The sequence below is a fragment of the Tamandua tetradactyla genome, chromosome 2, assembly GCF_023851605.1.
Source record: "Tamandua tetradactyla isolate mTamTet1 chromosome 2, mTamTet1.pri, whole genome shotgun sequence".
NCBI lineage: Eukaryota > Metazoa > Chordata > Mammalia > Pilosa > Myrmecophagidae > Tamandua > Tamandua tetradactyla.
This window is the reverse complement of record NC_135328.1, coordinates 132773063-132786423: the sequence shown is the minus strand read 5'-3', so window position 1 is coordinate 132786423 and position 13361 is coordinate 132773063. Positions and strand designations below refer to the sequence as shown.

Below are 13361 nucleotides of genomic sequence, written 5' to 3'. Positions count from 1 at the left end.
GATGAGCCCGGGCCTCGTCAGCGCACGCGCAGGGGGCCTCGCCACGGGCACGGCACTGCCTCTGCGCCCTCCGCTGACCCTGGAAGGGGCAGCACCCCCGGGCAGGTGAGGAAACTGAAGCCAGAGAGGTTAATACGCTTGGAGCTCGGCGAGAGCCCTGCGTCCCGGCTAGGGAGAGGTCCTCTCTCTCCACACCCCAGAACAGACGTTGAGAATCAGGGTATCGCGACAACGTGCAGACGCAGCCTTGACTCGTGCAGCCTCCCCAGCCTGGGAGGGCCCCAAGACCCGCTCCGGGCCAGGGGCCCAGGGGCGGGGAGGTAAATCCCCTGCCTCTGATCACAGGACTGCAGGTGCCCTCGGGGGGACAGAAACCCAGCAGCGGCTTTCAGCTCCACACTGGCCCCCCAAGGATGCCACCCTCCCAGGCCAGGCCAGGCCCAGGGGGAGCCCCCGTGCAGCCCCTGCAGACCTCGGGGGTGGGGGCAGGCACTGAGGGGCAGGCCAGGGTCCACCACAGGGTCTCAGCTGAGAACCATGAACCACATCAGGCTGGCCTCTCCTGGGGCTGCCCTGTCCCCCTGCTGCACGGGGGATTCCTGGCGGGAGGTGGGGACGGGTCTTTGTCTCCACTGCCCCCTGTGCCGAGCACAGTGCCTGTCTGCCTCCCGACAGTGTTAACAGCTGCCTGGCACGGGGTGGGGAGGGGGTGCGCACCACGCGGCCCAGGCAGAGCCCTAAGGGTCCAGGAGCGGGACAGGGGCTGGCGGGAGGGCCCTGTGCGGGGCGATGTGCTCCCAACCCCAGAAACCAGGTGTGATGAGGAGGACTGGGCCAGAGGCCACTCATAGCGGCAGAGGGGGCCCCGCTATGAGCCCCTGGGGCCCGGAACCTCATCCTCTCACCCTGACCTGCCCCTGCCTGGGGACACACCTCCCACCACTGAGACTCGGGGTCGCCTCGCAGCAGCTCGATCACGTCACCCGTCTGGAAGGTCAGCACCGGCTTCCCAGGAGGCGCGGGGCTGCCATGGTAACTCTGCACGGCCACCATCCTGGGACCTGCAGAGGACAGGAGGGGGGTGGAGGGCGGCACTCGGTGGCTGCACCCTGGCGCCTTCCCCTCACCGCTGACCCAGCAGGGCCTCTGGCGAGAGACCACTGCTGGGCCCCCCACCCCTTCCCCGCATTCTTTTCGTGACATCTCATAAAAAGACCCAGGAGTCTCACAAGTACATTATTTATACAATAAACAGACTCAGGACATTGCCACGGTAATAGCAACTTATTTTTAAATGGCAGCCTGCTCCACGGCTCCCCAATACCTCTCAGACTGGATTTCAAGTCAGCTTGTGCAGGAAGAAAAATGGAAGTCCTTGCCAGAGATGGGGTGGTGAGGGGTCAGTGACTTGCCACAGGCCCCACAGCTGGACAGGGGTGGCTCTGGGCTAAAGCAGGGTCCTGGCTGCACCCCAGAGAATCTGCAGGCCGCTCGCACACCGGGCCCTCTGAGACCGCATCTCCTGACACCACGGCCCCAGCAGCCTGCTCTGCTTGGGGAGGGACTCTGACCCTCTGCCCTGACCCTATGGCAGCAGGAGGCAGGAGGGAGCCCAGGCAGGGCTCAGCAAGGGGTGACCGTTGGTGCAGATAACCGCAGAGGGGGGCAGCCCCCAGACTCACCTGGTCCCACTCCAGAGGCATCCTGCGGGAACAAGGACAGACAGATGGATGTCGGGAGAAGCTGCCTTTCGGCCTCTATACATGGTGCCCCCTCCCCACATACCCCAGGGAGAAGGTCAAGGCAGGAGCGGTCGGGGCAGGGGAGTCAGAGGGCCAGGACCCGAAGCACCCCAGGGCCTGAGTGTGAACCCCATTCCTGCCCCAGTCTTCCTATGGAGAGCTTCCATCTCTGCGCCCCTCCTCACCCTGGAATAGCCTTCCCCTTCTGCTCTCCCTCCAACTGCCACCTCCTACAGAAAGGCTGCCCTGACCACCGAAGACCATAGCCTCCCCCCTCTCCGTCTGGGACATGCCGCGCTAGAGCTGCTGGGAGGGCAGAGTGGGCAGCGAGCCTGGCCCTCCTGGGACCCTGGAGGCTGTGTGCAGGACGTGCTTCTACCGACACCCATGAGGGAAGCAAATGTCCCTCGTAAGCTGCAGCGGCTCATCCAGGCCCCAGGCAGGTGGGAAAACCAGAAGGATGGGATCTTTGGGGTCTATGTGCAGTACAGGGAAAAGGAAGGGGATCCACTCGGGGATCTTACCAGGTCTGCAGGTGAACCTGAAAAGGAAGCAAACCGGGCATGAGAGGGGGAAGCTGCTGGCCCCGAGTGCCCGTCCTGCTCTTGCTGGCACACGCACACGTCACAGTGCCCAGGCTGAAGCTGTGAGTGAGGCGAGCTCCAGGGAGGCAAGGTTCAGACATGGCCACGGATAAACAGACCCTGGCACGTGCTATGAACATCTCTCAGCTCGGACAGTGAGCTGTGGTTTTAGGGGCTTCAGATCCATGATGGTAAACAGATTTCACCCCTTGGGCTACCTCTGCGTAAATGGCTGCACCACCTGGATCAGGCAGTCCCTGAGCTCTAGGGGAAGATTTCCACTATCGATTGGTGATGTCTGCTGTGGATGGCGAATAGGCAGTGGTGGAGCGTGTGTGTGACACGCTTGCACCCTGTGTCTTAGACACACTGGTGCTAAGAGGTGCTGTGGCCAATCAGCTGGCCTGCTCTGGACTTCCCTGAGGGGGGCATGCTAAAGCAGACAGGGCTTGTCCCCTGCCAAGCCAGGCAGCTACCCCACCGCTGGATAGAGGGAGGGACCACAGCTGTAACGAGTGTGGCTGATGGGACCTCGGCACCATTTAACACTCACAGCCACAGGCTGCTTTGGGCTGACACAGACCTAGAGACCCTAAGGAACAGGGTTACAGGTCAGCGGTGCCTGGGGTGGGGCCAGCAGTGCGACGGAGGAGATAGTGGCACAGCGCCGGGAATGCAGTGAATGGCCTGAGTCATGTATCTGGATGTGGGTAAAAGGGGGGAATTTTAGGTTCTGTGTGTTTTTAGAATAAACATTTTAAAAGAAAAAAGGCACGAACTTGCTTAAATGGTAAAATTCCACTTTTACGCATTAAGAAAGAAAGCAAAAGCATAAGAAGAGGTTGGATGGGTGGTGAGAACATCTGCAAAAAGGAAGGAAAGACACTGCAGCACGTGGTTAACTGAGGTCATGGGCTGATGAAGTGCTTACTTTCCTCCTTTACACCTCTCTACATTTCCCAAATGTCTATGGGAAATGGGGATTTTATAATCAGAAAATATATTATTTAAAGAAAAAAATAACTTGAAATGAAATATACCAACATATTGCCGTTGGCTATTTCTGGATAAGGTGATGGGTGATATTTATTTTCTTTGCTTTGTTTTATTTCTTTTCTTTTTTCCAAAAATGTCAGAATTAAGTCACTGTGGCGAGCTGTCTATTTGAGGGTGACATGGCCGCAGGAGGGCGGCATGGAGCGGAGCTGGGGGCGTCTTCAGGAACAGAGGCCACCTGCCGCGTGGCCCAGGCTGGAGACCTGTGGGGCCTGGACACGGAGGGAACCGGCTCCGTGAGTCAGGGGATGGGAGACAGGGCTCTGGGCTGAGGGCTGGGCTGGTGCCTGTCAGGAATGATGAACTGCAACTGCAGATGTGAATCTACGGCTCAGCACCTCCTCAGCTGGCAGGTGGTCTCCAGGTAAGAGGCGACCAGGACCTCAGGGGAACTGAAGGCCAGAGGCTTGGGTGGAGATATGGGCAGACAAAGCCTTGGAGTACAGACGACATGTGGAGAAATCGGGCACACTTTGCATGCCTCCAATTCTGACTTTGTGGAGGGGGTGGAAGAGGATGGTGGCCACAACCCCTCCTGGAATCACCATGGAGGTAAAGGAGGAACCACGGTTCAAGGGGAGCAGAGGAGGTCCCCATCACTGCAGACACACGGCAAAGGGGACCCCATCCACACTGTGTCCAAGCTGTGACTAGGCCTGTACTTGGAATGAGGAGCAGCTGCTGGGCCTGCCTGGCAGGATCACTGTCTCCACTTGGTGGCGGCGTGCCCTGGATGGAGTGCACACCTCAGCCTCTCTGGGCCTGGCTTCCCTGTGCGTGGGGAGGTGGTGAGATGTGGCACCCTTTACAGGATGCAGTGAGGGTTGGATAACCCCCCTGTAGCTGTGTGGAGCCTGGCACTCAGCAGATTTCCCTATCTGTGTGCTGGGTTCTCCCTGGCACCTCCCAATGCCACCCAGGGGAGAGGATTGCCCAGAACCAAGCCTGAGGGCCCATTCCCCAGCCCGGGCCCAGGGTGGCAGCCCCCACCAGAGGCAGCACCAAAGCTTCCTAACCATCTCAGGCTGCCAGGCTGCCCCTCCAGATCCAGATGCACAGCCCCCTGCCAAGCCCCAAATATCTCCCTACACTAAGATGCTTCTCCTGCATCCCTTCCCATCACTGTGCCTCAGGCTTCCACATCTGACAAATGGGTGTGAGGAGAAGGGGGGTGCTACACTATGTGTATGAATCTTTTACTGATGAGGCTGCCTCTGAGGATGGGCAGCCCCCTCCAGGTCTGGGAAAACTCTGGGCTGTGAGATGATCAGGACCCGTGTCTCCCCAGCATCAAAAACCTCCAGGCAATAGCCAAGAATATTGTGTCCACACTAGTGTGGGGGGGGGGGGATTCTAGAAGCTTCTGTCTAGCATGGGAAGAGGCAGGAGAGATCGAGAGGAGCCTCTGAGTGTCCCAGTGGAAAGTGGCAGCTGTAGAGATGAGCCTCGACCTGGATCTCCCAGCTGGGCCTCTCATGGGTCTTCCCCTCTCTGGGCCTCGGTTTCCCCACCAGGTATCAGCAGTCCCTCCCTGCCTGGCTGGGTCACTGTGGGTGTGACAAGGGCATGTGCAGAGTGTGGAGGCCCGTGAGCTGCAGGTGGGGCAACTGGGACCTGGGGCTTGAGGAGACAGAGGGGGTGCCCTGAGGACGCCCCACCCCCCGCTCGTGTCCCCGCACACAGGGCTGCACTCACTGCTCTTGCAGGGCGGCATTGCTTCCAGACATTCCTTGTGTGCCCCGACGCCGCACCTGGTGCACAGGTAACCCTGGTAGAAGGTGCCCCTGTGCCAGCAACAGGGAGAGCAGTGGGAGATCAGGCCCAAAGACCACCAGGCAGGCCCCACCCACAGCCGCCCCATCCTCCGACACCCCAGGCCTCCAGGGTCCTCCCTAACTGCCCAGCCCAGTATGCGCTGGCCCCTCTGACCTGCTCCAGCACTGCTCCACCGTCCTGCACCCAAAACATACCCACAGGAGCGAGCCACCCGCCGGCCAGCTCTGGACTGCCCTGGAGGCCGGCGCTGGGTCTGATGCCTGCAGGGTACTGGCCCCTGCTCTCGGGGCCTGGCATAGGCCTGAGGTGGGGGGCACTCGGCGCTGACAGGGCGGGTGCGGCTCACCGGAGGAACATGCGGCAGGCTGCGCAGCTGGTGGTCTTGTCAAAGGTGTACATCTGGAAGCTGTGGTGGTTGGCATTGGCTTTGTCGGGTCTGATGTTTGACCTGCCAGGAGGGAACAGCGGGGGCTGCGTCAGCCCCGGGGGTGCCTGCACAGCCCCTACCACTCCAGGCACCTCGCGGGCTGGGACTCCCAGTGGGGAGAACGAAGGGCTGGGTGACGATTAGACAAGGCTGCACTGGCCTAAGAGAAGGCTCTAGGGGTGGGGTGGCTTGGTCCCGATAGTGGTTTGGGCGTGGGCAGGCGTGGAGTCTTGCCAAAACCCGCCACGATGCCACGTACACCTGTGGTTGGCACCCTTCACTGTACGTGGCTTAAAACTAAAAACGTGGGCAAACCTTGAACTCTACCTAATTCACAGTAAGCATCCTGGGGCGTGCAGGGGGACGTGGCTGCTGTGTACAATTCATTCGAAAATCTGTCTGGTGTGAGGTGGCCTGAGGCTGGACAGAGTGACAGGAGAGAAAGCAAGGGGGCACAAGCCAGTGGTGGGCTCTGAATGTCCAGGAGGGTCTTTCCACTCTGCTAAACCCTTGAAGTTTTCCATAACAGAATGTGGGGGGAGGAATTGTAACCTTTCGAAGCCGAGGGGCAGAAATGGAGGTGCCCCTGGCTCCCCACGCAAAGCGTCGGTCCTTCCTCTCAGACCCTCTGGGTGCCAGGTCCTGCACCAAGTGCTCCCAGGAGCCCTGTGAACTGCCTTCTTCTCATCTCGGTTCCACCAGGAAGAAAGTTCTGGAAGGTCAGGGCACCTGCCCAAAGGCCATAGCCCTGCTGAGCCCAGAGCCCAACTGCAGGGAACCCCACCGTTGCCTCTCTCTTTCATAGATTGGGGCTTCTTTTAGATATCACCAAAAATCAGGTCTGCGGCTTTCCATAAAATGGGGGAAAGCTGCCAGCCTGGGGGGTCTGGGGGCAGCATCCGGCATCCAGACCCTTCTGGGAGGGATCTCCCAGCCTGGCGCAGCTCTCAAGGGTCTCCAGACAAAACCCACGCGGGGCCGCCCAGCCCCGAGCCACGCTTCGGCTTACTCACATGGCCATCTCAAACTGCTCCATCCACTTCCTCTTCATGTCTTCCGTCTTACAGAAAAACTGGAAGCCCTGCTTCCCTTGGAGGTGGATCAGGTAGAAGCCATAGGACCACTGCAGGGGAGAGGGACGTGCTGTTCCCCATGAGGCTTGGGGCACAAATCATGGCATGTGTGTGCACAGATGTCACTGTGTATCCCAGCGTGCCCTCACACGTGTGCACACGTGGGCAAGTGTGTGTGTGTGGACTTGTGCCTGCACGGGATCTGACACACACACATATATGTATATGCACGTGTGCCCATGTACCCAAGTCTGCACAGCACGTGCACGTGTGTATGTGATACAGATGTACTTAGGCCTGTTCTATGAATGCACACATGTTCTCGTATGCACAAGTGCACGTGTATATGTGTACTTCTGTGTGCTCTCATATGCATATGTATATGTACGTGTGAATGCATAAACAGGTATCACGCCTGTATGTGTATTAGGTATGTACTTGTGCATGTGTATTATGTGTGCATGTGTATATATGTATCTGATGTGCTCATATGTGTGTAATGCATGTTTAAGTGTGTGTGCATATGTGTGTGTGCATATACGTATAGGTATATGCATGTGCATATTGTGAGTGTGAATATCTGTGCCGGTGTGCATGCATGGGCACATTTTTATGTGTGTGCGCGCGCATGTATATGTGTATAGGTGTAGGCAGGTGTGTGGTGTGTCTGTGCATATGGACACGGCACTTCTGCATGTCTGTGCATGTCCTTGCGTGTGTGCACGTGTACACTTGCTTATACACAAGCACCTGTGCCTGTGCTTGCAGGTGCCTCACAGATGCATGTGCAAAGGGTGCAGGCGTTGCACCCTCTGACAAGATCTCCTGGGTCCCCCTCCTGCCTCTCCAAGGAGAGCCCCCCACTCGAGTCTGCCTCAGCCAGGCTGTCTGCAGTGACCGAGCTGGGGCCCGGGGGGCTGTCTCCAGGAACTCACCCTTCTGTGAGGCCCCCCCCACTATCACTTTCTACTTCTCTGAAGTGAAGCAATAGAGGAAAAGCAAACAAGAACATAGGCCTGGGGTCTGTCAGCAAAGCCCACACTTGTCCCCCCGTGAGCAGGCCTTCCGTCCCCTCCGCCACCCAACAGACCTCACCACTGCAGAGCTCCCCAGGAGAGGGCTTCCAAAGGGGCTCGGGGAGAAGAGTTTGGAGAGTAGGAGCTCGTTGTGTTAGAGAACATGAAAGGAAAGAGGAAGCAGGGGTGGAGGAGAGAGGATGGGAGAAGGAAAGAAAAGGAAGGAAGGAGAGAGGGAAGGAAGAAGGAGGAAGCAGAGAAGGGAGAGGGAGGGAAAGATAAAAGATGATGAAATGGAGTTGCACAGGTTTTTAAAGACAAAAGTCTGATACACAAAAAATAATCTCTGACCCTTTGCCTCCAAGGAGCAGGGGTGGCTGGGGGTCAGGGAAGGGGGCGAGATTTTCACTTTCTACCTTTCTGTAATGAACACGCCTGTTTTCCTGAACACACATCATTTCGCAATTAGGAAGCAAAGAAAGAGAAAGAAGAAGGAAGAAGGAGTCCACACACCCTGTCCCCGTCTCGGCACCCTGTGGCCCGTCCTGCAGCGTGGGAGGGAAGAGCAGCCTTAGACTGCAGTGGGGCAGGCGAGTGCCAGATGCTTACCATTTTCCCATGAGACTGGCAAGCATGAGGGGAGGAAAGGGGGAGATGAGGTCACTGAGAAGCTGGCCAGGGCCTGCAGTGGGTCCTGCAGCCTGGGGAAGCTCCCAGCCCCAGCCCAGGCATGGCCCCGCCCCTGCAAAGTACCCGGCACTAGGGCAGCTCAGGGAGAGGCCACCTCTGCCCCAGCTTGGGAGAGATCCAGGGTTAGCAGTACTGCCTCATTTCAGACAGGAGGGCCCAAACAGAAAATTCTAGAAGCCAGCCACAGGGCTGCAGCACTCTGGCCTCCCAGCCTTTAGACCAAGCGCTGACCTGCATACAGCAGGTGCTCAAGCACTGGGTGCTGCTGTGAAAACCCTGCCCCTGCAGCCATGGCCCCACCTCTACAGCCACGGCCCCACCTCCTGCAGCCATGGCCCTGCCCCTACAGCCACAGCCCCACCTCCTGCAACTGTGGTCCTGCCCCTGCAGCCACGGCCCCACCTCCTGCAACCACAGTCCTGCCCCTACAGCCACGGCCCCACCTCCTGCAGCCATGGCCCCGCCCCTACAGCCACGGCCCCACCTCCTGCAGACATGGCCCCGCCCCTACAGCCACGGCCCCACCTCCTGCAACCACAGTCCTGCCCCTACAGCCACAGCCCCACCTCCTGCAGCCATGGCCCCGCCCCTACAGCCAAAGCCCCACCTCCTGCAGCCATGGCCCCACCCCTACAGCCACGGTCCCACCTCCTGCAGCCACGGCCCCACCTCCTGCAGCCACGACCCCACCTCCTGTAACCACGACCCTGCCTGTAACTGTAACCCTTACAGTTACAGCCTGCCACAACTAAGAGCTGGTCATCAGAGACTTTGGCACCCACAGCCAGGCCCACCCAGAGCTCTCCTCCAAATTCGGGCCTGCCCAGTGCGGGGGCCACATAGCTGAGGTCAGGCAGGCTGAGGTGAAGAGGCCGGCTCTCACCTGGGCACAGGGACCCTGAAGTGGTCCCTCCCCCAGGCAGACCCGAGGTAGAGAGCAGCAAAACCTCCAGTGTGGGTGCCCTCAGAAGTCAGGAGGAAGTGACTGGGGGGGGGCCGTGGGGGGGCTGTGGGGAGTGCCAGCCCCCACAGGGGGGTCTCCCACCCCCACCCACCCCCACGCATGTCAGCGGCGAGCCGGTTTGCCTCTGCCTCAGACCTGGGGCCTGGGGCCTGGGACAGGGACCTTTGCTCAGGGCCCCAGGTGAGCCTGCCTTTGGGCGAGGTGCCCCGTGCATGCCGCAGCAACCCAGGCCTGGGGGTACAGTGGGCACCGCCAGGCCGCGTGCGGAGCCCACCTTCTTGACGTCCTTGAGGTTCATGGGGTCGTCGGTCATCTTGTGGAAGAGCAGCTCGATGATCTCCTTCAGCTCGTAGCTGTAGCCCCTCCGCTTGCAGACAATGACCACCTTGTCGAACAGGAACAAGTACCTGGACGGACGTGCGACCAGCGGCTCAGCTGTCACCCTCCAGGACACCTCCCCCCTGCTCCTGTCGAAGCTGGGGCCCAGCCTCCCCCACGGGCAACGTCCTCACAGCCAACCCGGAGCTGCCCCACGGATGTCCGTCTTCACCTCCACGGGACTGGGGACTGGGGACTCTGCGCGGGCGGGACCCGTGTCTGCTAGGATCCCAGCCGCAAGCCCGGCCCCTGCGCAGCACCCCACAAAGCAAAGGAGCCAGCAGAGCACTGCGCCTCTTCCTCTGGAATGCTCCCTGGCTACCCCCGCGGGGATCCAAGTCACTCCCAGCAGGCACGGGCAGAAAGACCGAGAGGGCGGCGCTGGGTCCAACCCAAATCCCCGGAGATGGTGGCTGCCCGGGGCAGGGCTCTGGCCACTGCCTTTGGCTGTCCCCCAGCCCAGCCCCCATGCCCGCGGGCAGAGCAGCCGTCGGTGACGTGGTCACTGCTGCTCCGGCCCAGAAGGAAGGAAGCAATTAGGCCTGAGGAAAACAAAGGCAGCCAGGCAGACGGCTGGCTGCACAGGAAGGCCACACTTCCAGACCTGCGGGCCCCCGAGGGCCAGGCTATTTATTGTGGGGTGCCGCCGGCCCAGCACGCCCCCACTCACCGGTCCTGCTTGGTGTGGTTCACTATGGACCGGACCTTCAATTCCCCATCGATCTTGGGCCTCCCAAATTCCTCCAGTTTTACTTGCTGGGGAAAAAAAGGGCAACAGGGTGACGCTGTGGCCAGGACAGACCCCATCTTCCGAGCACCCACAAGGAGGGCAGGGGTACCCGCCCAATGGGGGTTCTCCCAAGAAAACAAAGGTGGGAAAAAAGGGAAGGAAGCCGGTGGTTACTGGTGGGTCCTGAGGACAAGAAGGGTCAGAAATGAGGGAGGGAACCGGGTCTGGAGGCTTCTAGGCTGCCCCTGCCTGGCCCGGTCTCTCCCTCCCTGTCCACAGAGAACCCTGTGGGGACAAAGAGACGGTGCTGCCCTGTTACCAGGCCACGGCTGTGTGCAGCCCAGAGCAGGGACCCAGCCGAAAGCCGGACACCCAGCCCCGAGAGAGCAGATGAAAGGGAAAGCTGCTGTGCCGCTCAGGGCGGGACAGGGGGCCTGCTGGACCCCCCTCCACAGGAATGAGTTTTGAAGCACAGCCCCTCTCGCAGTGCTGAGACTGTTTTCAGTTCCATCTGGCGTGCTTCTCTGCCATTGGCTTTGATGCATAGAGTCTAGCTTCACCTGTTCCACATGTGGCTTTCAAAAGAATCTACAGAAGCTGCAGAGGGCAGGGAGCTGGGGGGCGGGTGGGCAGTGGACACTCTTGAGCGTCTTCCATGCTGCCCGGATTTTCCAGCAGCTTCCAAGCCCAAGGACTAAGAGTGCAACTTTGGCATCACAGAGCGGGGCGTGCCCCGGCTCCTGTCACGGAGGCGCCAACCTCCAGGCTGGCTCTGCGCTCCAGGCTGAGCACGGACCTGCCCCACACCTGCAACCGTGGCCGCTTCATTTCTGTTGCTTGATGAACAAGTATTGCTCATACGTAAACCTCAAAAACACAAAACCACAAACATGCCTTCTTTCTTAGCGCTGCAGAAGTAGCTCTTGTTGACCGGACAGCACTTGGCAACCATCGGGGATGGTGAAGGGGTGAGTCCGCCAGACCCACACGGGGCACGGCCTCCCTGCCCCACTCCGCACTCAGGCGCTTATTTCCTGTTTTCCCTTTAGCTGACGGCCTATTGTGAACACTGTCCCTCAACAAGAAGTGGGGGGCCATTTCTTTGAGTTGGCCCTGTGCTTCCTGACCCCGGCTGGGTGCGGACGGGCAGAGACTGCAGACCAGAGAATCACCCTGCCCCAAATGTCAATATGGCAGACGTCAAGAAATCCGGGCTCAAATGTGTGGCAGAGGCGAGAGAAGTGAGAGAAGCGGGTGCCGACGATCTGGCGGAGAAGTGCTTCCTTCCCAGGACGGCTGACATCCTCTCCCCAGTGGACACGGGGGGCTGACCCAACCCCGAGCCTTTGAGGGACAGGGGAGTACCCACTGCCGGGCCGCACCCCCTGGCACCAAACCTTCTTGGAGTCAGAGAAGACAAGGGTGGGGCCCAGGGGTACTGGACAAGATGCTCACAGCCCCTGGAAGCCACGGCAGGAGAAGAGGGGGCCAGATGAGCAACCCCATCCCAACACCCCCAGACCCAGCTTCCTGAGCAGTGGGCCCCCTCAATTCAAGGTCTGTGGGGGCCCTGGCTCGTCCAGACTCATGCGCAGCCAGCCCCTGGCACAATGGCATATGCTCACAACACTTTCCTGAGTTCTGAGATCAGAAAATAGACATTTTTTTTAAGATATCATCACAATTAAATCCTCACTGATTGGAAGACAGCCAAACTTACCAGGTTTTCTATGCAGCTCTGAAATTCGCTGATTTTCTTCAAGGCCTCTTTGTCCCGTTTGACTTCGTTGATGTACATCGCCAAGTCCTTGAAAACAACAGAGTGGGTGAGCAGTCCGCGCAGGGACACGCTGGGGAGGGGCTCCGTCCCTCACCGCCCCTGCTCCCAGAACCTGCTCCTGAAAGAATGAGGATGACGTGGGGTGGAAGGGGTCACCCCCATTTCACAGAGGAGGAAGCTGAGGCGGGGGGAGGCAAAACGACCAGCCCAGAGCCGCGTGGCTCGTCAGGAGCAGGCCCCGTGCCCACAGCTCCCCGAGCCCAGGCTGGCTCCTCTCTGCCACGGCACAGGTCACTCTTCAAAGTTCAAGTTAAAAAGAAAAGCCCTGGACCTCAGGGCCAGGTCAGGTACCAGAGAGCCACCAGACCTGTGCCCGGAGAAGTGGGCGCCTCGGCAGGATGAGGGGTCACCCGAGGTGCACTGAAGACTCTTCTACCCGTGTCTGTGCAGCACCCAGGTCACCAGGCAGGACCTGAGGTCACCAGGCAAGCCCTGAGGTCACCAGGCAGGGTCTGGGGTCACCGGGCAGGGTCTGGGGTACACCGTGCACACCCTGAGGTCACTGGGCAGGGCCCTCAGATCACCAGGCAGGGTCTGGGGTCACCGGGCAGGGTCTGGGGTACACCGTGCACACCCTGAGGTCACCGGGCAGGGCCCTCAGATCACCAGGCAGGACCCTGGGCACACCATGCAGGCCCTGAGGTCACCGGGCAGGCCCTGAGGTCACCAGGCAGGGTCTGGGGTACACCGTGCACACCCTGAGGTCACTGGGCAGGGCCCTCAGATCACCAGGCAGGATCCGGGTCACACCATGCAGGCCCTGAGGTCACGGGGCAGGGCTCCGGGTGTACCGTGCAGGCCCTGAGTTCACCGTGCAGGCCCTGAAGTCACCGGGCAGGGCCCAGGCTACACCGTGCAGGACCCAGGCTACACCGTGCAGGCCCTCAGGTCACCAGGCAGGGCCCTGGGTACACCATGCAGAGCCCAAGGTCACCGTGCAGCCTCCGGGGTCACCGTGCAGGCATGAGGTCACTGGGCAGGACCCCGGATCTGTGCCTTCCCCCACCTTCCTGCCTGGGCATAGCCTCCACGGCTGCACCCCTCGGACTGGCCACCAGGGGGCAGTGCTCGCCCACCGTCCAGAG

At 60.1% G+C, this 13361-nt stretch overlaps 1 protein-coding gene across 4 annotated transcripts in view; it reads right to left on the bottom strand.

Moving 5' to 3' along the window:
* The window catches only part of VAV2 (vav guanine nucleotide exchange factor 2), a 194754-nt gene that overhangs the window by 14948 nt on the left and 166445 nt on the right, over positions 1-13361 (bottom strand). For all 4 annotated transcript variants that reach the window (XM_077149047.1, XM_077149049.1, XM_077149050.1 and 1 more), the window contains 9 exons: positions 12157-12243; positions 10377-10462; positions 9603-9735; positions 6599-6708; positions 5505-5606; positions 5078-5166; positions 2267-2283; positions 1683-1704; positions 934-1061 (listed from right to left, as the gene is read on the bottom strand). In XM_077149047.1, the coding sequence (XP_077005162.1) occupies positions 934-1061; positions 1683-1704; positions 2267-2283; positions 5078-5166; positions 5505-5606; positions 6599-6708; positions 9603-9735; positions 10377-10462; positions 12157-12243 (774 nt within the window). The remainder of the gene's footprint in view (positions 1-933; positions 1062-1682; positions 1705-2266; positions 2284-5077; positions 5167-5504; positions 5607-6598; positions 6709-9602; positions 9736-10376; positions 10463-12156; positions 12244-13361) is intronic.